Source organism: Varanus komodoensis, unplaced genomic scaffold (assembly GCF_004798865.1).
Source record: "Varanus komodoensis strain SLA01 unplaced genomic scaffold, ASM479886v1 scaffold14_1, whole genome shotgun sequence".
Classification (NCBI taxonomy): domain Eukaryota; kingdom Metazoa; phylum Chordata; class Lepidosauria; order Squamata; family Varanidae; genus Varanus; species Varanus komodoensis.
Window position 1 is genome coordinate 25305897 of NW_025335438.1, and position 26657 is coordinate 25332553.

General features: G+C 40.4%; 1 protein-coding gene across 1 annotated transcript in view; it reads right to left on the minus strand.

Moving 5' to 3' along the window:
• Nucleotides 1-26657, minus strand: part of LAMA3 (laminin subunit alpha 3) — a 152915-nt gene that overhangs the window by 12047 nt on the left and 114211 nt on the right. The window contains exons 52-67 of the mRNA XM_044424295.1: nucleotides 25257-25356; nucleotides 23999-24115; nucleotides 23579-23758; nucleotides 22570-22712; nucleotides 20433-20612; nucleotides 18957-19108; nucleotides 18690-18852; nucleotides 18281-18414; nucleotides 14991-15138; nucleotides 12920-13039; nucleotides 10681-10799; nucleotides 8312-8432; nucleotides 7867-8007; nucleotides 7611-7741; nucleotides 3429-3560; nucleotides 2202-2346 (exon numbers count right to left, since the gene is read on the minus strand). Coding sequence (XP_044280230.1) covers nucleotides 2202-2346; nucleotides 3429-3560; nucleotides 7611-7741; nucleotides 7867-8007; nucleotides 8312-8432; nucleotides 10681-10799; nucleotides 12920-13039; nucleotides 14991-15138; nucleotides 18281-18414; nucleotides 18690-18852; nucleotides 18957-19108; nucleotides 20433-20612; nucleotides 22570-22712; nucleotides 23579-23758; nucleotides 23999-24115; nucleotides 25257-25356 — 2226 coding nt within the window. The remainder of the gene's footprint in view (nucleotides 1-2201; nucleotides 2347-3428; nucleotides 3561-7610; nucleotides 7742-7866; nucleotides 8008-8311; nucleotides 8433-10680; nucleotides 10800-12919; nucleotides 13040-14990; nucleotides 15139-18280; nucleotides 18415-18689; nucleotides 18853-18956; nucleotides 19109-20432; nucleotides 20613-22569; nucleotides 22713-23578; nucleotides 23759-23998; nucleotides 24116-25256; nucleotides 25357-26657) is intronic.

Sequence of the window (26657 nt, forward strand, 5' to 3'; positions counted from 1 at the left end):
AACTTCTAAGGGTTCAGGAACAAGGCACCATCATTCAGCACTGTTCCTATATTCCTGGTACTTGGTTCTAGTTTCTAACTCATTTCAACTCAAACCCAGGTTTCCCAGAATTCCCACTAAATCAGTGTCCTTACTTATAATCTTATGGCTTTGCTATCACCACTCTCTCTATCCTTTCCCAGGATCAAAAACACAGAAAACATCCCTTCCAATGTGATTCAGCCTCACCTAGGTTGGAACTATCACTATGGAGTTTCCATGTAGCCTTCCATGACCAAGTATAACACAGAAACTTGTAACATAAAGACCAAGCTCCCAGAAGAGTTTCTAAATGAGCATGATCACTTTCAAGGATCCCAAGGAGAATCACTTGCCACAGAGATCCTATTTGTTGGAGGCAGCTTCACAGTGATCACATCATATGTTCTAAGCCCTCAGTCCCTCAATATTTTATTATTATAGTGTTATTTATTTAGTTATACTATTATACCTGGAATGGCTCAGAAACAATAATCAGAAGAAGAGATATTCCCTTATACTCTGCTTATACTCTAAAAGGATCTAAAACATTACAAGAGACAAAAAACAGGAAGGGAAGAGGGGAAAAAGAAGTCTTCCAACAGGGCTGGGGGAACGGCCCAGCTTTCCTCTCAACTCCCGTCTCAGCACAGCCAGTTGGAATAGCTGCTGGTGGTGACAGAGGAGGAGGAAAGAAATGCAATTTTTAATTGCATTTGCTTCTGGTTTATTCCAAGTGAAGCTTCTTGAACACCTCAGGAATTGCCTGGGAGTCACATGTTAACAGAGACGGTAAGCACTTGCATTAGATTGCCTCATAAACCAATGCAATTCTTTTCAAATCTCTGAATAAGCCCACATTTCCAACATTTTTCCTTCGGGAAGGGGTCTGCAACTGTCCTAGCAAAGAAACAGAAAAATGTCTCCTTTGCATGCTAAGAGGTTGCTTTGAAGGATGGCCCCCCCAGGAAAATGAAGGAGTGGGAGACAGATGCCCATAGCCTGTAGAGGACTCTTAAGCTCTCCTCTGCCACACATAGAATCATAGAACCATAGAATAGTAGAGTTGGAAGGGGCCATGAAGGCCATCAGGCCCAACCCCCTGCTGTTGCAGGACATCAAGTTACACCATCCCACTCAGATGCCTTTACTTTTCTCAGGATTGGGTCTTCAATGGAGGAATAAGCCCAGAAAGTGTTTTCTAGCTTGGATTAATCAGAGCCAGGGTAGGCTTCAGGGGTTTCTTTGGAGATGAGTATTGGTGAATCCACAAAATTTGTTTCTGGGTCTGAGTCTGACAAAATTCCCCAATGCCTTTGAGCCATGAGCAATAGCTAGGTTGCACCTGGGCTAGTCCTCCACAATATTCAATGCACCTCTTCAATGCAATCAATGCAATCACTTTCATCCACCCATATAAAATAGTCTCAGGACCTAATAATTTTACCTCTAGAATAAAAGAGACACATCATGAGCAATACAATTTTGTAATAAATTAAAAATGTTGTCACAGTGTTATTAAACAGACTATTGTTCCTCTGCATTGCTATATTGCGTTCTGAAATGAACTGACACTAGGCTGTTGTTGCAATGATGCTTGGGTATGTATTGCTTTTCTTGTGTATTAACTTCTTTGAGTACCTCTATGAAAAAGCCAGTGTACAATTGACAGAATTAAGTTAATATAGATGGATTTCTCTAATTCAGGGGTAAGCAACTTGTCAGGTTCTGGGGCTTAATTTCTCTTCCCCTAGAACCCACTGGGGGGTGGGGGGCACACACAGGTTATCATTGTGTTGAACTTGTGCAGTGTAGTGTCAAAAACACAGGCAGTTTACCACTGGATGTTGGCAGTGCAGTGGCAGCAAAAAGGGCTAGCTTAGCTTTAGACTAAAAGGCAAAGTGGGCATATGGATTGTTTTAAAGCAAAACTCTTTTTTACCAGCACGCCACCAAAATTCAGCACTAACCACTAATATTTTTCCTGCCACTTCAGCAAAACCCAGGGCAGCTGGACAGCAGGGGATGCACTAGAGGCCTGGAGAGGCTCCTGCAGCCCAGAGGTTCCCACCCCGCACCCCCTGTGGCCAACTACTCTAATTAGGTAACATCAGATATTAGGCATTTTGGTTGTATAGATTTCAGATTATTATTTTTTCTTTACAGAACCCTGAGCACCCAACCTTCAAAATCTTCAGATGATGCCGGTCTGTTAATTCTGTCAGCAGCATCAGCTGTGGTTGTTTCCTTATCATACAGAATCCTAAGGACACATCAGTCTTCTTAGTATTATCAATTAGATTTTGAACTTGAGGAAACTCTCTTGAGCTAGAACAAGGATAAAAGAAAGTTCCGTTATTGCACATCGTCTTTTCGGTTTCAGATTAGCTAAGGAAATGAACCACCTAAAATTAAGCGCGAGTGCTTGGGCAATGCAGATGTTTTGTCAATGACTGCGTATTCAGCTGAGATTAGCCAACTTACTGTTTTAAAAATGTTATTGCCTATACTATGGGTGTCTTTCCTGGGCACAGCTGCCTCCAGAACAGCTCTCCCAAGGATGAATTTGCATAGGCATGTGGTCCAAAAAAAAATGCCACCTACAAATGTGCCAGCTGGTATACAGAATAAAAGCCAGCCAGAGAGGCAAAGCAATTCAAGGGAAAACTTGGCTGAATGTTGGTTTATTTTAACAGTCTTCTAAACAGAAAATGTTTCTAAATGGTTTGCAACTTCTCAGCTGTTCTTCTGTGTGAGACTTATTCTTTCTCTTGCAACCACTTGTCTTTGCCAAGGCAGTAACCCTGAATCTGATTGCAATAATTTTCTCACTCTTTGTGTTAGGGAACAGCAGATACATTTGAAAAGTTACCCAAGCTTAAGACTACAGCAGGTAAAAGATTGCAGCCCAATCTGAGAGAAAATAGCAGGTGGACTCACAAACACCAAAGTGGTAATGAGGGTATAAAAGTATCATACTGCTATATACAAATGTTTTGTAGGGCTCTGATAGGCTGATGCTGCACATGGAATCTCTGAGAGTCACACTGTGCACATATTTAATTTGCACTTATCCCCTGATGATCAACAGGGCAGGCTAGGTAAATAGCAATGATAAACACAGGCAGTACAATGGATTCCCAGGAGAGATGGCCCAAATGCAGCCAAACATAGAACTGACTTTTTTCAGGGATGGCATGCTGCCCCTCTACTTCCACTTTTAGGCCTGCAAATAATAATTTCCCAGCAGGCCTCAAGAGACAAAATCCATGCTATTATAATTTGGGTTTGCACCTTATAACATGTGAGAACCAACATGTGAGAACCAGAAACAGGCTTCATGAGATTCTGTGACCTACCCAAGTAAATACATCAATGTTATTTAAATTTAAATTTTGCCATATATTTACCTTTGTATAAAGACATTGGAAATACAACCTTCAAAGTTATTCCCACCCAATTCTATTGATGGAGTCGATGTTTTTCTTCCAAGGATCGCAACTACTGTTGACTGAAGCACATCATCGACCAGTAACTTAACCCTGGAGCAAGAAATATTTTTTATTTTTTGTATTTTTGTATTTATTGGTAATTTATTATGTTCTATTGTATTTCGATGTATTCTATTGTGTTGTAAGCCGCCCCGAGGCTTCGGCAAGGGGCGGCATAGAAATGTTATAATAATAATAATAATAATAATAATAATAATAATAATAATAATAATATGCAATCAGGGGGGAAATCAACAGAGCAACTTATTCAGCCATCTAAAGTTTGACTTACTTAAAACATTTTGTACTATTTTTTAACAACTGTCTTCAAAGCAATTTATTTAATTTTTTTATTAAATTTTATTAAATTTAAAGCAATTTATTACCCTCATGTAAAGATAAAGCAACAAAAATGAAATAAAAAACAGTAAATAAAGCCAGTATCAGATCAAACACAGATTTTCAAAATTTGGCCTCAATTAATAGAAGCCCTGCTCTCAAAATTCTGGTAGAAGAAACATGTTTTTGTCTGCCTCCAAAAGGAAGCGAGCATTGAAATCAAATGAGCCCCCAAAGGAACTATTCTAGAACACCGAGGCAAGTGGTGACAAGGCACGGGCAGCCTCTGAAGTGGGGAGTGTCACAATATCGCCCTGGGCCCCACTGGTGGCTCAGCCCTCCCACATTTGCTACCAAAATTCAGGGGCGTGTCAACAGCCTCCCACTATTTTGCTTTAGAACAAGGTAGGCAGGGAGTTCCATGCCTACATGTCTCATTTAAAAAGAAATCACTGCTTTTTTTGCCACTGAGCCACTGAATTTCAGCAGCAAATTTCCAGTGGGGGTGATTGTGAGTTCCAAAAAAGGCTGGGAATGGACATATATATTGTCCTTTTGTTCTGAACATGTGGGTCTGGTCCAGCCATGGCACCCTACTATATGTATGCATGTATTTATTTAATCACTGTCTTTAAATAAATACAGATAATACTTTACTTTATTTGAAACCTAACGTCAGGTTTGAGGATACTTAGGATGGCACAGCACCACAAACCCAGAGATGACAAACACAGTGGTGTTTGAATACAGTGGTGAAATGTGGATGCAGAATATTAATAAACAAGCAAATTAAAGCTTACTCTCTCCTTTCTCTGTGACCTATTTGATTTCTGAACAGACCAGGGTTGCTTCATGGGCCTCCAGAGATGCCTGAGCAAGTGACACATCAATTCCTTCCTCTGAAGCTTAGAACAAGAGTCAGTGCCTCTTGCCATGAATTTTATATGGTTCCTCTCTCCCTCTACTGCAAAACCTGCCAAGGTGCACCCAGGCTCCCTCCTGCTTCCTGGGAATGAAGGCATTTCACTAAGGTAAACTGCTTTGTCCTCACTGCAAAAGCTTGCATTGTCTACAGAATGGCTGGGGAAGGCAGCTTCAAGTCTACCATCTCTATTATTATTATTATTATTATTATTATTATTATTATTATTATATTTTTATACTGCCCATAGCCAAAGCTCTCTAGGCAGTTGACAGCAATAATCATAGAATCATGCACGCAAGTCACCCATCCCACTTCTGCCCAGGCCTGACCCTGCTTAGCTTCCAAGATTAGGCAGGATCAGGCACTTCAGGCTAGTACTCTTCCTTACAAGCTGAAGGCCATGAAGCCTTGGCATGCTTCCAAGAAACTATTTTGGCTTTTGGACAGGTGGGAATGTCACTCACTGCTTGTTGGACTTCAATAATTTCCTTGCCTTTTCACTGGCAGACCTAGAAAAATACACCACCCCTAACCTAATAGATGCTATTCTGGAATTTACACAAGATGGCACCCTAACCAGGTAAATTATTATTCCAACAGCAGCTTTTTCTTTTCAGAGTATAACAGGAAACAACACTTGAACAATATAATCAACTGTATAGCAGTACTAAGTTAGTGGTGTTCTTTTTCCACACTGGTCTGTGATTAATCAGAGTAGACTCAGACTGCATAATTTATGGAGTAATTAGTGTTCAGATTGGGCCTCCTATGCACTTGGTTTTGAATTACAGCACAAACCTAGACACATGTAAAGAAATGCTTGGGGAAATGGCACGTGTTTGAGGTGCTTTGCGTGCCAAGACTTCCACGTTCACCTCGTGAACTTGCACCACTTACGTACAAACCAGTATTTTTCTGTAGATCGCAAAAGGCCTATGGAAGCAGCGTGCTTGTTCCATGTGTCTGAATGCCTGGTTCAAAACATCATTATTTTAGAAATCAGCCATTACATTGGACAAGTTACTGCTAATAGGGAAAACTCCAGATCCAATCATTATCTCAGTGCTTTCTAGAGGCATGAAGAATTCAGGCAGTCATTTGGTTGTCACAGAACAGGGTTATCCCATGCCATGCCAGTTTGTCTCTCACTGGCTGGCATTGACAGGGTAAGAAGGCAGCTATGATAGCAAACGCATGACTGAAAGTCAAACCAAGCGGGACTGTCACTTGGCATGTGTATCACCAGAATGGAATCACTGAAGTTTCCCCCAACCACCTGTACCCAAGGCAAAACAAATTAATAGTGGACATAATCTTCATTGCTTCACAGTTCATCCTATTTTCCTATTAGCTGCATTGATGTTAACCTGTTATGAATCCTGGCTTTCTAGCAAATACCAAGGGATCTGAGGAAACTATTTCTGAGCACAATGACTCAATGAAGATGTAGAGGAGGAAGGTTAAAAATGCCCATGCATTCAGCATGTACAAAGAAAGCCAAGGTATCAATTCGTACAGGCTGGTTATGATAGAGCAATCTGGTTAGATATAGTTTCAGTCTGTTTGGAGCTCTCTATGTGGGCAGGCCTGACTTTATTCTCTTCTCTAAGAAGGAAAACTCAACTCATCATGGCAAATGGCAATGAAATCTCACAAAGAAGTGTGGAAGACCTTTGCACTCTTAGCTGCAGTGTTCTTGATGGCAGTGGATATATGAGCTGTTTCCAGAAAAGGCCAATCAAGCAGAAAGAAAAGCACACACTGACCTGGTTAACTAGGAGTGGATCACTTGTGACCTATAACACTCATCATCCCAAGCGGTGCTGGCTGAGACTATTGGGAACTGTAGAGCAAAACATCTGGACAGCCATACATTACCAGTCTTTTAGTAAATCATGATCAAGTCAATGTTACGTGCTTGAGATGGAATGACCATGAGCAAGGGCTTCCCCACCTCTTCGCATCCCATACAGCTGGAAGGATGACTTATTCAGAACTATTTTCACTTCTACAGACTCTTGGTTTAGCATACAGTTAAACCAGAGAGTGTGGCTTAAAATAAATCTTGGTTAGTTGAACAAGTCAGGTACATAACCCTCATTTGAAGCTTCCTTGTTTAGAAGCAGAAGCTTACTGTAAACCACCATCACGGGTTGCTACTTAAAGCTGGGGTTCTGAAATCAAATGCTGCTTAGCTCATCTTCCTAGCAGCATGTGATGGCTAGAGGAGAGGCAAGTGCTTGAGCATGAGGCTTTGCTCAGGCTTATTGGAACTCATGCATAGAGTGCTGTACCATAGATTAGAATTATGTGGAAATCAGGCCACTGAGGACAAAATTATCCTTTAAAAATAAGGAAAGAACACATGTTTAGGTACAATGTAGATTATTTTCATTAAGACTGCAACATGAATTTGGGGAGGGGGAGGCAAAGAGAATGTGGTCTCAAGGAATGTTTCCAAGGAATGGGGACAGGATCCCTTCCTACCCCTGTGATCCAAAGGAAAATTGCAGCAGGTATCCACAGGAAAAATGCTTACACTACATACTGTGCAAGTACAGTAATGTCTAGTCTGACACTCAGTATTCAAATCTGGTTCTATGTTCTTGCATTAACAATACTATGATATTTCAGTATGGAACTATGCACAGCATTGTGCGGAGAATGTGCAAATAAATAAGGTTCAGTTGGTTCTGAGAAATACCTCCACTAGTGTCACTAATCCTAATGCAGTTTAAATTATCTAGATCTTTATAACCAAACATCAAGTCAGCCTATAGAACTGCACAGTCTCACTCTGCATCCACTCTGTCCCATAATCAAAGTATTGGACTTACTTGTCTCCTTCTTTTATCACATTTATGTAATGCATTAAACCATCTTCATATCTCTTGTTAGACTGCCCTTCTTCATCAGCTAACTTTACTACTACAGAACCATTTCTCAGGAGAATAGTAAACATATCAGGCTAGAAAAACACAAACAGATTACCCACAAAAATGTCATTTTCAGGTTATAAAGATTTAAGTGTTGGCAACAAATCAATCTGATTATATACACAGAAGAAACAAAGAAAAAACATACGTCTCCTACCCGTAAGTTGTAACTGAATAATGTTCCATCAAGTGCCAATGTGTGAAAGCCAAATCCAACTTGGAAATCATTGGGAAATGGGAAGCCAGGTTCATTCAAATCAAGTACTCCATTCTTGGAAAAATGTGCAGTTCTCACAAGCTAAAAATATAAAGGGATAATGGAAACCTTTTTTATTTTCCAAACTCTAAGTTTCACTCCTGTCCTCCCACACTTCTGCAATGATATCTAAAGGGAGCTTAATGCATTTCACATGTGGTGGGGCTCTGGGGCTCATATATCTCATTGCAGGAAAGATCTACAAGTCCTCAATATGCCAAGTTTTGTTTTAAAGCTGTCATTTGTGCATGAAAAGTCATAACAAAGCAACCTTGAACACTAATAGGAAGTATTAGTAGGCAAGATTAATAGGCAGTATCCAAAGAAGCTGTTATATGCAGATTACCTTCCAATCCTCAGGGCATTTTCTACCAACACCAAGAGTCTCAGAGAAGGAAGAAAGAGGTCCAGAGGGAGTTTTCACACTCGTCATGCACCCACGAAATGGAGGTGTGGATATATTAAAACTATTTCAGAAATAAAACAAAAACAACAAACTGTTTTTAAAGTTGCTATTATTTATTCCTATGGCTTTTTTCGGGGGGGGGGGGGGGAATTCTGATTTGATCATGATCTATCTTACTTATCTTTATGGCAATTCAAAAATGAGATGGTGGCTTGTTCTAGATCTGTGTTCCCTAACCTGGCTCACTTTAGATGCATTAGATAAGGATTGGGGCCTTAGACTCTTGTTCCCACACCTGATGCTCTAATCATTGTTTCTCACTTTGCATGTTATTTCAGTAGTACATTCCCCTCCCCACCAGAATTAAGAGCAGGTCCCTTTATATTTCGGGGGTGGATGAGTGGGTTTTCTTTCTCTGCCTTTCTATATATTTCATTACACAACCACAAGGCAGCATCAAGGTGTATTATAGTGGGTGTGAATAGGTGAGCTTCCCATGGTTTCTTATCATGAAATTAGGAAATAATCACTGGTTTTCTTCACTTAAAAAGTGGCAAAAATGGCTGAAAAACACAGGAATGGCCCTGGAAGATGACCGCCTAGTATAAAGCTGCCACAAACTACTATGAATCGGGGAGCATGAGTGCACAATGAGTGCCTTATGTAGAAATGCCTCTTGTGTTTGTGAACTGGAACCCTAAACTAAGGGCTGCTTTGACATGTTCTAGATTAAGAGTGTAAATGTATGCCAGGTGGACATTCCGGGCATAATCATGCTCCCTTCCCACACTGTAAAACTTGGAAATCCCTATACTCAAAGGATCTGGAAGCAGTTGGGGCATGGAAGGACAATGGGGTCAACAAGCTGGCCAATTCTTCTTTCCTTGCATGCTGTCCAGTGAAGGGGCAGACAATCTATGGGAAAGGGCCAAAACATTCTGAATGCTTTGGCTTAGAAAAAAGGTGACCAAGGAAAGGCATAATAAAATAGAGGATTATAAACTATGTTATAAAGCCTGGTATAAAGAAAGTGATTAGAGGTATGCTTTTTCTCCTTTTCTCCTCATAACTGTTGAATTTAAGGCCATCCCATGAAACTTATTGGCCGGACTGCTCAGGGAAAGGGCTTTTCACACAGTAACTTGGTTTGGACAACATGCTATAGCCCATTGTGGCTTCTTTAAAGTCTTGATGAGCTGCAGTGTCTGTGCTACCTTCCTGAATATTCAACCCCCAACCACAGGTTGTTGTTTCATGTTGACCTGACCAGTGGGGGATTATGTAAGGCTTATACAATTCTAATCCCAGAACCCACAGCCAGTTCTCCAGGTAGGTGAGAACAGCTGTTTTAACCATCCTATAACCCACAGAGCTAGCCACAGATTCGTACAACATGACAACACATGCCTTAATTTTCAGGAGGGTGCCTCTGGGCACCACAGCTTGTGCAAACAGCACTCAGTTCATCCTTACAAGCTCACTGATACAAAACATGCCAATGAGCACCAGTTTATACGGCTTTAAAAGGAGGGTAAACAAATTCATGGAGGATAAAGTTTTTCAAGAATTGCAAGTTTATCAGTAGTTGCAAACTATTATGCTACCTTCAAGATCATAGGCAATATGCCCCTGAATTAAAAGCTGTGTGAGCTTGCTAGAGAGATCTTCTTAGCCACTGTGGGACACACAGGAATTCCCCTTAATTTCACCAATACACAGCAACAGAGTGGAGTGGGAAGGCTGGACCTGTCTAGTGCCACTTCCCCACCCTTTTCCCCCTTGCAGATGCTCCATTTTCCAGTCTCTGCTATATTTTACAAGGCAGTAAGTACCCCAGATGCTTCTAAGCATGTACCTTTTTCTTGCTACTGTCATGTGTTGTGTTGATGCAGGGGGCAGTGGATCTTGTCTTGCTGTGCTACGGCCTAGAGTGCTGCCCTACTCTTAGACACGGCAGGAGCCATTGAGAGGAGACCTTACTGTGTCCTCAACAAATACTCATCATCTTTAGCAAGATGCCACCCTACACTTCAGCTCAAGTCTAGGAAAGGACTGTTTAGTCACCCCTCAGTTTATGTGTTTATTTACACCAGGCCTGCATGTGATCCACCAAGTCAATTGCAGCCTATTACCCAAACCAGCCACTTTGAGATGATGACAACACCCATATCAGCCACTGCAGTTCTCTGGTAGACCACCACACATGGATGATCTTTGCATTTAGCATGTGGTTACACAGGTTGGGAGGACCTGATCAGCATCCATCAAGCTCAGTACCACTTCCTGTCCTCAGGAATGTTGTCACTCACCGTTCTCTTATGGAGGTTGGAATTCCACCCAAGTAATATGAATTGAAGAGAAATGTCTTCATAAATATAGTGCCAATCTTGCTTAAATAAACCTTGTCTGAAGTAATTAATAACTTAATCTGAAATTAATAAAACAAACAGTGTAAAGTAATGAACATTTGAGCCCCACCCTTACGTCAAATATAAGCTGATGGGATCTGAGCTTGCATGGACTGACTGTGGGTGACATCTTGATGAAATTGTTGACTCAATGTGTGGCTTCTCTGAAAAAGGCAAGCTTCACATTAGGCCTAATTAGCAAAGGAACTGAAAACAGGACTGCCTGTTTTCATGAGCAGAGCTGGCTGAAACCAGGGGGTCAGACTAGATGGCCCAGGAAACCCCTTCCGACTCGCTCAGTTTCTATGTTTCTATGTTATATACTGTCCTTGTAAAAATCTATGGTACAAGTCTCACGTTGTACACTTCTGGACACCACACCTAAACAAAGAGCTGAAAAAAGAGTCATTTAAAAAGAATATTGTAGAGCTGGAAAACAAGAGCAATTAATATGACTCATGGACTCAAACAAGTCGTCCATGAGGAAAGGTTACAACAGAATTGTTTAGCTGAGGAAAGAGGCAAGTAAGGGGAGACATGTTAGATGTGCACAGAATTATGCATGTTGCAGAGAGTGGATAAGGAGATGTTTTTCTTCCATAACACTAGAATTCAGAATCTTCCCATGAAGCTGACTCAGGAGAGATTCAGAAAAGGTACAAGGAAGTACTTCTTCACATAGTGTATACTTAAACTATGAAATTCACTTTCACGAGATATAGTGATGGATTCCAATTTGGATGGGTCTAAAATTCATGGAGGAGAAGGCTCTCATTGGCTTCTAAACCTGATGGTTGCACGCAACTTCTGGTATCAGAAGCAGTTCTGGGGAACTTGGGCCTTTGCACTCATGCCCTATTTGTGGGATCCTGTGGGCAGGTCACAATGACTGGCCACTGTGTGAACAGAATGTTGGACTAGATAAAACTGTGGTCCAATCCAGCATGTTATATTCAAATTTTAAACTTGCCTAAGAGAAAGGTAAGTAAATTTAGCGCAGTGCATAGTAAAACAAACCAGCCAACATATAGCATTATTGGGACCAGTTAAGACACTTGGTTTTTCCAATCACTCAGGCTAATCTGCAGGGAATCTCCCTTTAAAGCAATACCAACTTCAGATAAGAGATCCCTCCCCTTTCTATATTAATTTGAAAAAGCCAAAAATATTCAGCCAGTGCAAAACTGGTTTACAGTATTTATTTTTCCTGAATTTAAATCAAGAGGCTCCACCTTTTCATTATCTTCATAATGGCTTTCACATTCATCTTATGCCTTTATAAACAAATGTTGAATTTATTTATTGAAACCTTAGGTTTTCAAAGTATTCAGCAATTATTTCAAAGAATGAAGCATCAGTATTTGGTGATCATGGAGAATACAAAGCCATAAATAATAACAAAACTGTAATCATAATTATGCTTAGCCACAAACAGGTGAGAGATAAGCACAGCAAGATAAAATCTCAGAAGGCCTTGTGAAAGAATGACACATATATGGAAGGCTTTGCACGTGATAAATACATTTAGGATCTAGAGTTTCTTCCTCAGTATGCAACCTGCATACACTTATCTTCTCTCAGGAGGAAACATTCCATTTGTACACCTAAAAAACCTGACACAGCACTGATGCATGACAATCCAGAAATGATTTAAAGAGCATTCCCTTCATCCAGCAGCAAATATGAAACCCCAGAACACCTGAACTTTGGTATTGTGCCAATTGCTTTGGAAGCACATGAGCCCCAGTCAGTGACTCAATGGGGACATACGCAGTGGCGGTGTCCATTTCCCTGCCCTACATACTTGTGCCCTTATGCTGAACATCTCAGAGCAGCTATAGAGATGCCTACATGTAAGGGTGAGGTACTCATTTCACAAATTTATACTTTAAAGTTGTTTCAGAAATGATTACTGGAACTGTTGTTCTGTCAGATTTTTAAATAATTTCTATACATCTAAATAAGTGTTTAAAAGTTTCTTCTATGAAGGAAGACGCAAAAAATAGCTAGAAGATGTCAGCTAGAACTGTTTTCCTTTTTAAAACGTGTGAATGGTCGAGAGATCTCTGCTACAAATGTTACATTATATAAATAAATAAAGAAATAAAGACTTGTTTGAAATAAAAGAAGAAAGACTTACTTGTTGAAAGTCTTCATTGTTTATGACTGTTTTGTCTTTTACTTCTCGGGGAGGCTGAGAATCAACTTTGTATGAGAATACTAAATAGCCCTTATCAATCCTCAAACTAATGAACTTGTCCTGAAATTCAAAAAGGATTGTTATGGTAATGCAGTAGAGGCATCTCTTAGAATTATGCACATCTAACCACATTCTGTGCATTCATTCTGACAATTTCTGCTTTAATCTCTGTTCACATGGTTCTAGACAAGAGAGTACACATGTGAAGCCAATACGGAACTTGTAAGCATCCAGCAACACAATTCAGGATTGTCTGGACTTCCTTCAATGCCTCCCACCTTTTCAGAGCAACATGATACAGGATATTGCTGCTTGGTGAATCAGAGTGGCTTCTTCTTTGCCTAGGCATCACATGGACTTATTGTCAGGTATTCTGAGATTTGAACTGGGAACCTCAGAGTATGAAATTCCTGCTACTGTGGGATCAGGCATGAGGGTGCATTTAGGGACAGGAATTTGTAACATCAGCCCTACAACTCATGGGCAATATGAAGCCTCGGGACTGACCAGGCCTGGGACCAAAGCCACTGACCTCTGGGACTGGACTCAAGTTCCCAGGCTGCCTGACATTCAGACAATACATTGATGCATTTTCCAACTGTTCAGTAAGCTTGTGTTGTGTGACCCACGACTTGGCTTGAACATGACATGGACTCATGGGTTATTTAACCCATAAATTACAGGGGAGGGCTGTGAGCAAGGGAGCAAGTATATTGCCTCCTATGCACTCATCAATCCTGTTTTCAATCATCTTTAATCAGCAGTCCAGGAGCGCACCACTGTTTGATGGGTCATCAGAGATTGGAACTCTGGACTGTTGAAGGACCAACTACGTAGAGCTGAACCCAACAAAAAAGCATGGGTGATTGTTAGCTTAAATTCTGCATTGTTTAACTCTAAACAATCCAGAGTTCCAGGTTCCAACATCACATCAAACAACTCAGGAGTAGGCTGAGTTGGGCTGTTCATTCAAGCTGATTCAAAATGGAAATGGTGAGTGTGAAGGAATCAGTGTGCTTGTGCCCTTGCTTGTAACCGTGGCATGTCACATCAGTCGCGAAGTCATGCCCGAACCATCGTGACCCCATGGACAACACTCTTCCAGGCCTTCCTGTCCTCCACCATCCCCCGGAGTCCACCTAAGCCCACGCCGACTGCTTCAGTGACTCCATCTAGCCACCCCATCCTCTGCTGTCCCCGTCTTCTTTTGCTGTCAGTTGTTCCCAGCATTAGGGATTTAAACAACCGAGTGGCTGTCATTACCTATATTGTAAGAGATATAAAAACACACACATTCTTTGGACATTTGCTACTAATTCTGATTGTGGTTCAATTGCAATACATGTTGAAGTTTATTTATTACATTTCTATACTACCTAATAGCTAAAGTTTGTAGTTCAAAGTTAGTAATGCATAAACAACAAAAGATCTTCACTTGAAGTTAGTGGAATAGAAATCTTAAAAATATTATTTACATGTACAAAAGTGCATATAGTCAAGCCTATGGTTTTCCCAGTTGCAATGTATGGCTGTGAAAGCTGGGCCATAAGGAAGGCTGAGCACCAAAGGATTGAGGCCTTTGAATTGTGGTGCTGGAGGAGACTCCTGCGAGTCCCTTGGACAGCAAGGCAATCAAACCGGTCAGTCCTAGAGGAGATCAACCCTGACTGCTCTTTAGAAGGTCAGATCCTGAAGATGAAACTCAAATACTTTGGCCACCTCATGAGAAGGAAGGATGCCCAGGAGAAGAGTCTAATGCTGGGAACAATAGATGGCAAAAGAAGAAGGGGATGGCAGAGAATGAGGTGGTTAGATGGAGTCACTGAAGCAGTTGGTGTGAGCTTGAGTGGACTCTGGGGGATGGTGAAGGACAGGAAGGCCTGGAGGAATGTTGTCCATGGGGTCGCGATGGTTCGGACACGACTTCGCAACTAACAACAATAAATTCTTCCATTTTGGTTAATTTAATTTTCCTCAAATATTTCCATAAAATCAGAAATAGCCAACTTACCTGGTTTTCTGCAAAAAACACCAAGCCTTCATCTGCAGTGGTCTGAATTGTTTGTTCATACAATAAACCCTGTTTCTCTGATGAAGCACTTTTAACAAGAGCATAACCAATGCCTTCAAAATAGATTTTGTTGGACTGTTCTTTATATCTGTAATAAGAAAATGCATAAACAAAAAACAATGACCATGCTATGGACATACCCGATATAAAGGAACTTTCTAAATGAACTATCTTCCAATTTGAGGTCATAAAAGGGAAAACTGTATTAAAAACTAGAATGATTCTTATACACAACTGTTGATTTTTTAAAATGCTCTCACAAAACACTTTTTGTTTAAAAAGAATAGAATGTCATACTGTTTTAAGGAACAGAGTGCATGTTAATTTTAAAGAGTTAAAGCTGTGTCAGAGAGATGAGTCTGCCTAATTTTTTCCTCTGTTTCTCCCCTATTTGGCTCTCTCCCTGTGGGAAAAAATCCAGCTTAGAGTGATTTCGAGCTGAGAAATAATTGGTAGGCAAAGGGTTAAACCTTCAGGTGCTTTCCTCAACTCAGAGGCTGTTCAAATTGTTCTGGGGTAAGAATGTAGAGAAAAGAATCACAGTGTGCCACTTAACATGTGGTTTAAGCATAAGTGTGAATTGAGAAGCAGGCTAAGTAAATGTGGAAAATGAGTCTGGTATGCAATGAAGAAGACCACCTGCCAAGTTTTAATTCTTTTAGCTACCTTTGATTGGGTCTTATGCCAAACAATGTTACAAAATCTTCATGCTGGGAACTGGACAAGATCTTTTCCATGAAGAACCCCACTGATGCCTCCAATGTCACCAAAGGAGTTACGATGTCTTGACAGAGACCCAAACTTTGCCACCCCAGAAGGTGCCTCATCCAAGCAGTCCATGATCAGCTTTCCTGATGCACCCTGATTGCCCATATGGTTCAAGTTTGAAGAACTCAGAAGCAGAGATGGCAACAAGTCTAAGCCAAGTCCAAGTTTATACTAAAACACTTAATACAGTGTGTTCCACCAATATGCCCAACTCAAAAGAAGAGACTGAGGACTTAAGTGTACCCTGGATCAAATGCTCCAGGAAGAGATAGATCAGCAAGGGCAGCTAAAAACATTGTGCTTGCTTCCTGGGTATTTCTGATGAAGTACCTCCTTCTATCCAGATGCTCTTCTAGAGCAATAATCCTGACTCCTCAGATAGAAAGCTTCCACATTCTTGTCAGAGACCTACTTTCTACCCAGGTTCACTGGTAAGAGGAGACATGCTGCTCATGGGTGGTGGAAATGGGATGAGGTCCTGCTTCAGCAGTTGTCATTGATGGGCGGTTGCCAAAAGCCCACACTCAGAAGGGCCCATCTACCTTGGAGAAGTTTTCACCTCACTTTGACTTTTCCACACTTCATTGTGCTACATCCTGGAAATGGATTTCACTGGTGGTGTTAGCACTTGATGTACACTAGATACTCAACACTGTGATGATGAAAATCATTTTTACTTCCATATAAAGATTAAATAAACAAAACGAAGCAGCACTTGTTGGTTGTATAAGCATTCACCCCCTTAACTGTGGCCTGCCTAAGTAAACTCTGTTGCAACCCACTGCCCCAAGAATTCACATACTACATTCACATACTACACAATACAATACATTCACATACTACACAATAAACAGTTGAATGACACAGGATCTCAGATTAAATACAGTTGTTTTTCGAAGGCCTCAGGATTGATTGGAGAGTATATATAAACGAACAACATGATAAAGACAAAAGATAAAGTTGTGCAGAAGTACCAAACAGGGTTGAGTTGTAAGACAATATCCCAAACTATGAATATCCCCTTTAGCACTGTTAAATGCATTATTATAACATAGACAGAATACAGCTTAACTACAAATCTGCTTAGAGAAGGCCATCCACCAAAACTCAGTGAGTAGACAAGGGGAGCATTAATCAGAGAAGCAACAAAGAAATAAATGGTAATTGTGAAGGATCTGGTGAAATCTGCAGCAGAAATGGGAGAAAGGTTGATGGGACAACTGTCACCCAGATGCTCCACAGAGCTGGACTTCATGAAAGAATGACAAGGAACCCATTGTTAAGACAAACCCATATCAAAGCCCAATGAGAGTTTGCACAAAGGCATGTAAAAAGCACAGCAAACATGCAGGAAAAAGGTCTGGTGAGACCAAGTATGTGACTTTTGAAAGCAGTGGGTTGCACCAGAGTTTATTTGGCCATGTCCCAGCAAAGGGGTGAACACTTAGACAACAAGCCAGACAAGCTTCTACAAGCCTATCCAGAACAAATCACTTAGCAGCACTTTTGAACAGCATCTCAAATGCCAAGCTTCTGCATGTCTATGCAGAAGTAAGCTTGAGCTTGAGCAGCAGGTCTGCCCAGAAGTAATATGGACAAGTCCCTGCAGGACAAGCTCACAAGCAAGTAGGACTAAATCACCAAGCTCCTTCCTTTTCCCCATATAAGGAAAAACTCTTATCTCTCTCTGATCAGCACTGAAACACTGGATCAACCTCTTTGAGCACTGGAAAAGGCTGCCTTTCTCAGCACATGGCAGGAAGAAGCTCTTCTTTCCAATCAGCTGTTCATCAGATACTAAAACCTGAAGGAAGAGGGGACAAGGCCTAAGAAGAAACTGAAAGGCTAGGCAGGAACTCCCTGCAGGCCATACATGGTCCATGAGCTGAAGGTTTCTAAGTCCAATGTAGAGCCACAATTTTTTCTCAAGAATCACCATGGCAATAAGCTTTACCACACAATCACTTTTCACCTCCTCAGAGGTGAAGGCCTTGAAAAATTTCAGTGGACTTATCAAGATGACCAAACTTTCCTGGGGTGAGCACTCTTGTTATGCACTGGTTCATCATGAGTCCCATCCCATTAAGAGGGAAGGAAAGTCTTACTATATTAACAGACACAGATAGGTAGACGAGCAGGCACAAGCATGGTTGTCTCTATGAGCTTCCTAAGAGCTGAATAGGGTTGGACTATGGGGTTAAAAATTCAGCTCAGCTAATTGTTAAGCCTTGCTAAACTCATGTCAGCTTGTGAGTCAACTGTATTCTGGATTATTTCACCAACTCTGTTGCTTGAAGATGTCACCACTATATTACAGAAAACAGTCCACTGAGGTTTTTTTAAAAGCTGATTACCTACCCACCCTTGATTGTGATAAGCAGTGATGATAGTTTATGCATGATAAAGCTCCACATGTATATTTATTTAAAGTACCTGAAATCTGGTAAGATTTTTTTGTTTACCTTCTGCATGGTTGAACTTCAGTAGTATTGAGATTGAAAGTCCTCTTGAAATTGTACAGGCTGATAACCCTGTCATTTAAGCTGTCTAATTCAATGCATCCTTCATAATGAGAAAGCTGTAGTGTACTGGGGGGCTGTAAGAATAAAAAGAAACAAACAGAACAAATCATGTAAAATACAATTTATTCTGATTGCACAATTCTGCTATGTGGAAAACTCTTGGCACAGGATACGGGTTTTTTTTAAGAAGTCCAATGTATATCCTACTGCAACTTCAACTACAGAATATTATTGCCAAATTACATTATGTAAAACAACTAAAACATGACAGCTTTCTCAGGAGTATCACTGTCTGTCTATACAAAGAAAGTTCTCCTTATAACATGTCTGTAAGTTAGAAACACATTACGTCAAAGTCTGGTGGGTATCCTCCAACATAGAAGACCACATTTTCAGGATCCAGGTTGAGGAGAGTATAAGTATTTGCACTACTGTCCTGAAAAGTTTCCGGGCTTGATGGTGAAGATGATGTTGCACCTCTAATGTAACTGATGTTTGCATACTGATAAATTCTGAAAGCAAAAGAAGAAGGGCAGGGGGGAAATGCAGAGAAGTAAAAGATCTCAAAACGATCATTCAAGAAGATTGGGAAGGGATTTATTAGACTGTTTCTTACCTCTCAAACCTCACAAGATCCAAAGTGGCTTCCGTGATCTCACTCTCAGACACTGATGCAGGCAGTTTTATTTCAGCTTCATTGCCTCCTAGGCTATAGGCACAAATAAGGTGGCCATCTCGAACAGCCATGCCTATGTAGTCCTTGGAACTCTAAACATAGACATTTAAGTTAATTATTAATAGAGTTGCTTCCTGTTTTACATTTTTAAATATTACTTTTTTAAAAATAGCAGCTCCTGGGAAGGCAATCAAGACTATACCCATAGCACATATGGAAGAGTGTGCTACTTTTCAAAACCCTGCATTGTGGTCCCACCCCAACAACCCTCCCCAAACAGATATTTCCTTCAGGGCAGTTGTATTGCCATCAATTCTAATTTTACATTAGAAACTTAAAGCAGTTTGAGGTCAGTTTAGCTGGCACAACTGCTCCAAAGGACTGTGGGAACAGTAACCTGGAAATGTGGGAATTATAGTAACTCCTCCAGATAATACTCTGACCTGGGCCCCATACATAGCTAGATCCCAGGATTCCTTGGGCAATAGTTATGATAGCTAAGCCATTTTATACCTACAGTGTAGCCATGCCTTCATTTCAAGAAGCCAAAGTCAAAGCCAAATCAGCCAAAGTCATTTCATGCCAGTTCACATTTGCAACCCATATTTAAAGTGGCAGCTAATTAAAATGCATATGCATCTTTAAACATGGCACTGCCATTCCAGTTTCAGGAAATATTTGGCAGAGTTATTCTAAGTGGCAGCGAAAGATCTGTGGTGGAACTTTTGGCTCACAGAAGACATGACAGGACAGTCAGACATTTGTTTCTTTGAAGCATGTTTACCCCACATTTTCCTCCAAAAAGAGTTGTCCAAAGCAGCTTACAAAATATAAAAACAACAGTGAATCATTAAAAACACTAGAGAACAGATTAGGAGGTAAAAGAAAAAAGAGGAGTAGCCACTGCAGAAGGAAAGTCACTTACACTAAGGCCAGCTCATTAACCATCGAATATCCTGCCATGCACTCCCTCACCCTGCATTAATGCAAATGTTTCCATGTGGGTGAAGCTTATAGCAGCAACTTGAATCACTAGCAGCAGACACCTTCACCCTGCATTTAGCTTTGCATTTCATACAGTTGAAAGCCAACAGAGAGTAACAAGCCAAGGAACAGAGTTCTCGGCCTCCCCATCTCCTATGCTGTGGGGTGGCCTCCCTCAAGGGAACAGCATGAACAGAACCTTCCCCACAGGGCTAGCAGAGAACCATGGCAGCAGCTCCAGCTGGGGGTGCCAGCAGGTACAGCTTCACTCACACAGTGTGGCCACAATAGGTCCAACTATGACAGCTGTGTAAGCTTGCTTGAAGACTTTGCTGTACCAAACTGACTACTATTCCAAGATGTCTGAAGCCAGTTTCAATGGCTAGTAAGACAGGATAATACAAATAAGGTTCTTAGCAAAGAAATGCTTACATCTTTGTTACCCAGGTACATGACAAACATGTTGGATGTCTGTCGCCGTGGACTGTCCAACCGTGAAAGAGGCCTCTGAAGAAACAGAGACAGGGAGGTGTAGCCTTTCAGATCATCAAGGATGTCAGGTAGTCGAACCTCAACCCCAGAACTTCCATTGAACCTCATGGGAATAACAACCTATTTAGAAGAAAAAATAAGTATAATCCACTGTAGACTCACCACAGGGATCAAAACAGGAAAGCCACAATACAAGAATTAGTTCTTATTGGACATAGGAAGCAACATTGGAGACTAAGCCTGGTACTGAATTCTGTATTTTGAAAAAGCATGCCTGTTCTCTAAGCATGGGATCACATCTATGTTTCTCTGTTTGTTTGTTTGTTTGTTTGTTTTTAATAAGACTGTTAAGTTCAAACTTTCTGTGTATTGTCTGGACATGATAAAAAGGTCTCTTTGTGACAGCTGCTACTTTCAGCCTGTCCAAAAGACACTTCTCCTCTACATTTCCCATGTCAATCTAATACTGCAGACTACAAATTAGACCATCTATGCAGACAGTAACCTGCAAAGAAACCTGCAGTGTCTCATACAAAGCTCCCCATTCTACTTGATTCCTAGAGCTTTCCTTCAAAAGCCTGCTCACTGCAGTAACTACTTTTGGTTTTGCCACAGGATTAAGATCCATGCTCTGTAAGGGTTAAGCCCAGCAGCTCTGCAGAGGTTTCTCAAGAAGACTTGGGATTTGATCCTGACTCAAATGAGGGGGATCCTGAGTCAAATAATGAGGGGAAATAAATGGCTTAGGTGTCAAAGTCACAGCTGCTGCAGATGGGCAGGACTGGAACTGATAGTCAAACAGACCCTTCGGGAACTGTGGGAATGCCAAGCCAGTGCAAATGGGGCGGGAGGAGGCGGCAGCATTAGAGACTCAAGAAGGAAGGAGCAGCACAGAATATTATGGCATTCCAAGCAATTCAATGCCAAAGAGGTTTCTCAAGGAAAATATCTGCCTTGAGGCAAAAGGTTGCGAGCTGGTGTCTCCCTGGCTGTTCCCTCTCCAGCAGACTTACTTACTTACTTACTTACTTACTTATTTATTTAAAACATTTCTATGCCGCTCCATCGCAACAAAGCCTCAGGGCGGCTCACAACACATAAATACTAAAATTATACAATAAATAATACAATAAATAACACCCCCACCCCAGTGTATTCTCGGCAAAACAAACAAACAAACAAAAACCCTAGTCAATAAATAATTAACAGTTAAAATAAGTTTTAAATAAAAAGGTCTTAGCCTGGTGCCGAAAAACAAATAACAACGGCGCCAGGCGGATCTCTCTGGGGAGCACATTAGTGGAAAACCTGGGAAGCACCATCTTTTATGAGAACTCTACACGTTACAAAATGGCATAAATCAAAGTGTGAAGAAAGCATCTGCCCATCTGAAGAGATGAACTGAAATAAAACATCCCCTCCTTCCCTCTGGTTCTTAAGAAGCAGCCTTTATAGGAAGCTAAAACAGCCTGACTCTTTTGCAGCAAATGTTTGTAACATGGCCAGAGGCAGGACATTCTGTATAATAAAAGCTATTTGGTTAGAATTACATATCAGTAACTTCTCTCTGGAGGGAGAGAGGCTTCTGACAAGCTGTACACAAAAAGATTTTCTGTTCCTGCGTTTCCACTATGTAACTCATAGAAGGCATTGTGCTAGAATGAACTACAGCAAATACACAAGTAGTTCTTTCACTTAGCCCCACTTTCCTTCCTCTAAAAACAAAACAAAACACATCAGGAAAGTGCTCTTAAAGAACAGAAGCCAAACTGAAGGAAGCTATGCACAATTTGAGTGAGCAATCACAAGTGCACAATAAGCGTCTCATGTAGAAAATCTCCTGTTTTCTGCAGCAGCTTTCCTTAGATACCCAGTTTAGCTTTTCAGCATAAAAATGTGCTACAGGGAAAACTACTATTCAGACAGGCCCTGGAAATAATTATTCTTTACTTAAAGGTATCACTAATATACCTGGATATCAATAATGGAATACTCTGATAGAGTAACTTCTCTGTGTGAACTTGTGATGAGACATGGCAAAAGTAGGAAGAATCAAGTGAAAGAGTCTGTCACACACCTTGTTTGCAGCATCCCTAGCTTGCTGGATAAGCTCTCTGATGCGGTTTATATTCTCCGATATGTTGGCTATTGGCATAAGTTGTTGGTTGATGCTTGTAATCTTGTTAAACAGATCCGGAAGGATATTTGTTAAATTCTTGACTGTTGATAGAATGGTTAAAAGGGAAGAGAAATTTGGTTGAATTGCTGATCACAATTTCAAAGTATACATGAAATTTTCTGCACATTTAATTTCTGTAATACAACAATTTTACTTGAGCTGAAGCCACGACTTTACACCTGAAATAAATAATTTACTTTAATGTGTGTTAACAGAGTTTCTTATTTCTTAGCTCCATGTTGTTTTAAAAGAATGCTACCCAGATGAATTATTGTTATTCTCTTCGATTATTGTTGCTATTAATTATAAATAATCCAGTGCTTAACTTTCAGGTACTAGCACAGTTTAGGAATTAGTAACAGTTTAGTTACTATAGGAGCAGACAGAAGAAATAATAATTTACTCAAGTCAATAATTAGTTAGTCAATAATTGACTAAAGTCAAAGTAGGTTTACCTACTTTGTTTTCTAGAGCTAAGCAAGAGGTAGTTAAGGCCACAAGCCTAAATACTAAGGGGATTATTTGTGAGTACATTTGCTTAGGATTAAGCTGTATGTCTGACAACTCTCCTAGTGCAGATAATGCACAGCAGAGCTGAAACGGAGGGTAGAAGTACATCTTAGAAGGAATATGGGTTGACAGAGGAAGTAACGCCCTCTTTCAAGTCCAGGTTCCATAATGCCGACTACCGACTACCGACTACCACTAGGAAAAACAGAGACATTGACATAACACGCTTGACATGAAGGCAAAAGAAATTCAGTAAAAGAAATTCAGGGATGCACTGTACATTATGAACTTACAACTGCAATACTGTTTAGTTCTCTCTCATAATGTCAGGATGAAAACATACTAATATTTATCTCAAAACTCTGGAAAAAGTCCATGGAGTAAACAAACTGCCTACCTGTATTATTTGCATCTTTCAAAGCCCTGTTGAAGTCCACACTCTGTGTGGTTCCATAGGAACTCTTTATGTTTTCAACATCTGCTTTAATGGGGTTCAATTCATCAAGTACATTAGAAGTTATATCATTGGCATTTCTGACCATGTTCTTTGCACTTGTGATCATGGTGTCTATGTCATCTAGCAGGAAGACAAAGGTGCATACATATTTGTAACATTTTCCTTCTTTTCTTTTAAACTGGGAACAAAAGAGCAACCAGTCTACTGTATCTTAAGCAACCTGACCACATATTCTTTCTCGTTGTTTCCCCTTTGCTCTGGGTGTTGGAGACTTAACTAGGGCTACTTTTTTAAAAAAAATCAGACATAATAATAATGCAATACAAATACAGTAGCGGAACTCCACATCTCATGACATACCTCTGTTTATCCCCTGGAGCCTCCCTTGGAAAGATGCAAGCTCTCCTTGTAACACATTTTTCTTGCTCTCTGCATCCTGAAGCCTGCTCTTTATCACTTCAAGAGTTGGACTGACTTCTGTAAGATAATCAGCCTGCTGTGAATCATTCTGGTAATGAAGCCTTGTATTCATTTCTGGTGACACTTCTCTAACTCTGCTCGCCAGTCTTTCTTTCACAATCATGGCAAATGACATCTCTGTCATGGCCAAATTCAATTCTACCTCATTATATGAATTTGACTACATTTATATTTGATTTGGAATTTTGATGAGCACGGATAGTCTCAAGAAATCCAGAGAATTTGGATAAAAAGGAAATTCAAAGATAATAAAAAGATGGCTATGATAAAGCCTGTGATAAAGATGCTACATCTTGCTCTATGTTTAGACTGACAAGGCATGGTTTATTCAAGGTATATGCAACTCTTGGCCTAAATTCATGGGAATAAAGACAGAATAAAACAGAGGAGAAGAGGGGAAGCAGAAAGGAAGAAAAAGGGAGACACTTTGATTTTGACTACTCGCATTAGCTCAGGGCATTAGATTTGCCCTAAAGAAATACGGACCTTTACAGAGATAAGGTCCCCTGACTCTGATTTAAGTCTGAGCCACTTCTCCAGAGACCCCCTAGTCTCTATTTACTATTTTGGGGCTGAGGTGGAGGTAGAAGTATATTTGGCTATGTAATTCTGACCCCTCTAATTCCCAACTATGTTTGTACACATTTCTTTTTCTTACAAGGCAAGCTGTACACAGCATTTTTCCTACATTAAAAAAACCCTTGCTATTAGTTGCCACAGATCTGATAAAAATGGTTGCATGAGTTCGATTTGAGCTATGGGCCACCAACCGGTGCCTACCCTGCTTTGTAAAACTCTTATCTTATTCGTATGGAGAGTTCTAAAGTGGTAAAGCTTCCACACAGAAAATTTCCCAGCTCAAGTTTTATATACAGAGATCTGTTTCTCCAAAGTCATCCAATATACAAATATTTCAAAGGAAAACCCCTTCAGAGCTAACATTTTAAAAATCTAATACAGTAACTTTTGTTAATTGCTTATGTGCAAATTGTTATTTTCAGACTAAATATTTTCAGAACAAAATTGTGGTCATGATAAGGACAGGGGGAATGAGCTCCTAATGAGGAAAGCTCTGGAGCAGCGGTATTACAGCCTGGCAAAGCTATCTTCAACCTCACAAATTTGCTGTTCAAGATACCCTGTAATGTCTTTTGTGTCTCCTGTGCTTGATTTAGCAGATCGCCACTGGTCGTTTTCAGTTTCTTGGCCCTTCCAGCTAGATCTCGTCTTTCCATTGTCTGAAAATGAAGCATTGCCAAGTAATATGTTCATACAGTGCAGAAGGGGTATATCAAAAAGGGTTTACATTCATAATCTAGGGCAGAGGTAAGCAGTATCCAGGCCTGTAGGACTTACTTGGCTTTTTACTAGAACCCCAACAATTCACCACTTAGAGCCAGGTACAAAAGAGTGTGTTGTTTCCTACCTACACCCAGAGATTTTGTGACTGGCTCCAGCTCCAGAATTAAGGAGCAAGGTTACCTTTAGGGCTAAACTACATATTTGGGGAAACATGCAAAGTGGAATTATGTAAGATAGTTTTCTCCCATAAAACATGTGTGGGCCCAAAACAGCCCTGTCAGCAAGTCCGATCCTGACTTGCCAAGGGCCACCACAGTCTTTCTTTTTATTAACAGCCTTATTCAGAAGATGAAGGAAGACTTTTCATCACTTTTGTCAAACAAGTAGGAGTCAGAGTTTTGCAAATCTAGTAATCCTGACCTATCTTCTACCCAACACAGACCAGATTAAAAACAATAAAGGCAACTTTGGCAAGTTTTGCACTATCCTCAATGGGTGCAATTCACCAAAATCTGCATTCATATAATGAGCAGCCTTCAGATACTTCTATACAAGATCTATTATAGTACTGGAGAATTAAACCCAATTTTTCCCTGGACTGTGGAAGCATCTCCCTCAGCCTTGGAACCTGTATCTCTTGGGATCAATCATATGGTATCCAAAGCAGTAAGGAGATGTAACAATGCAAATGATATTTTTAATCACAGCTAGCTGAATAAATGTAGATAACTGTCAGATATATAAGCTTAGACTCTGGGTGTTCCAGTTTATTTGTCTGGTAGATTTGGAGCAAATTCAACTTGCTTTTTAAACATCAATAAAGGTTTTTACCTGCAAAGGGGGAGCAGTAGGAGAAACAAAAGCAAGATTATTTATTATTTAGTTATTAAAATATTTTCTAACCTATCTACCACTGTCTCGGGACAGTTTACAATAAAATCAAATCTACCACTGTCTCGGGACAGCTTACAATAGAAACAAATCCCCAGACCTAATCTTACATATCTGAGAGTATATACAAACAATTGTGATTAGTGTGTCTGGGTGTAATAGCAATACTCCAAAGCAAGTTTCAGTAGGAACTCTGTAATTGCAGTTAGAGTTAACAGGTTCCGATGAAGAATACTTGGAAAGCTCAAAGGCAGCAAGAAGAACCATGGGCAGTGGCATCTTCTAGCCCACTGCTTTAATGGTTCATCTGCCACATTTCTTTCCCACCTGCTATAGGCCCAATTTG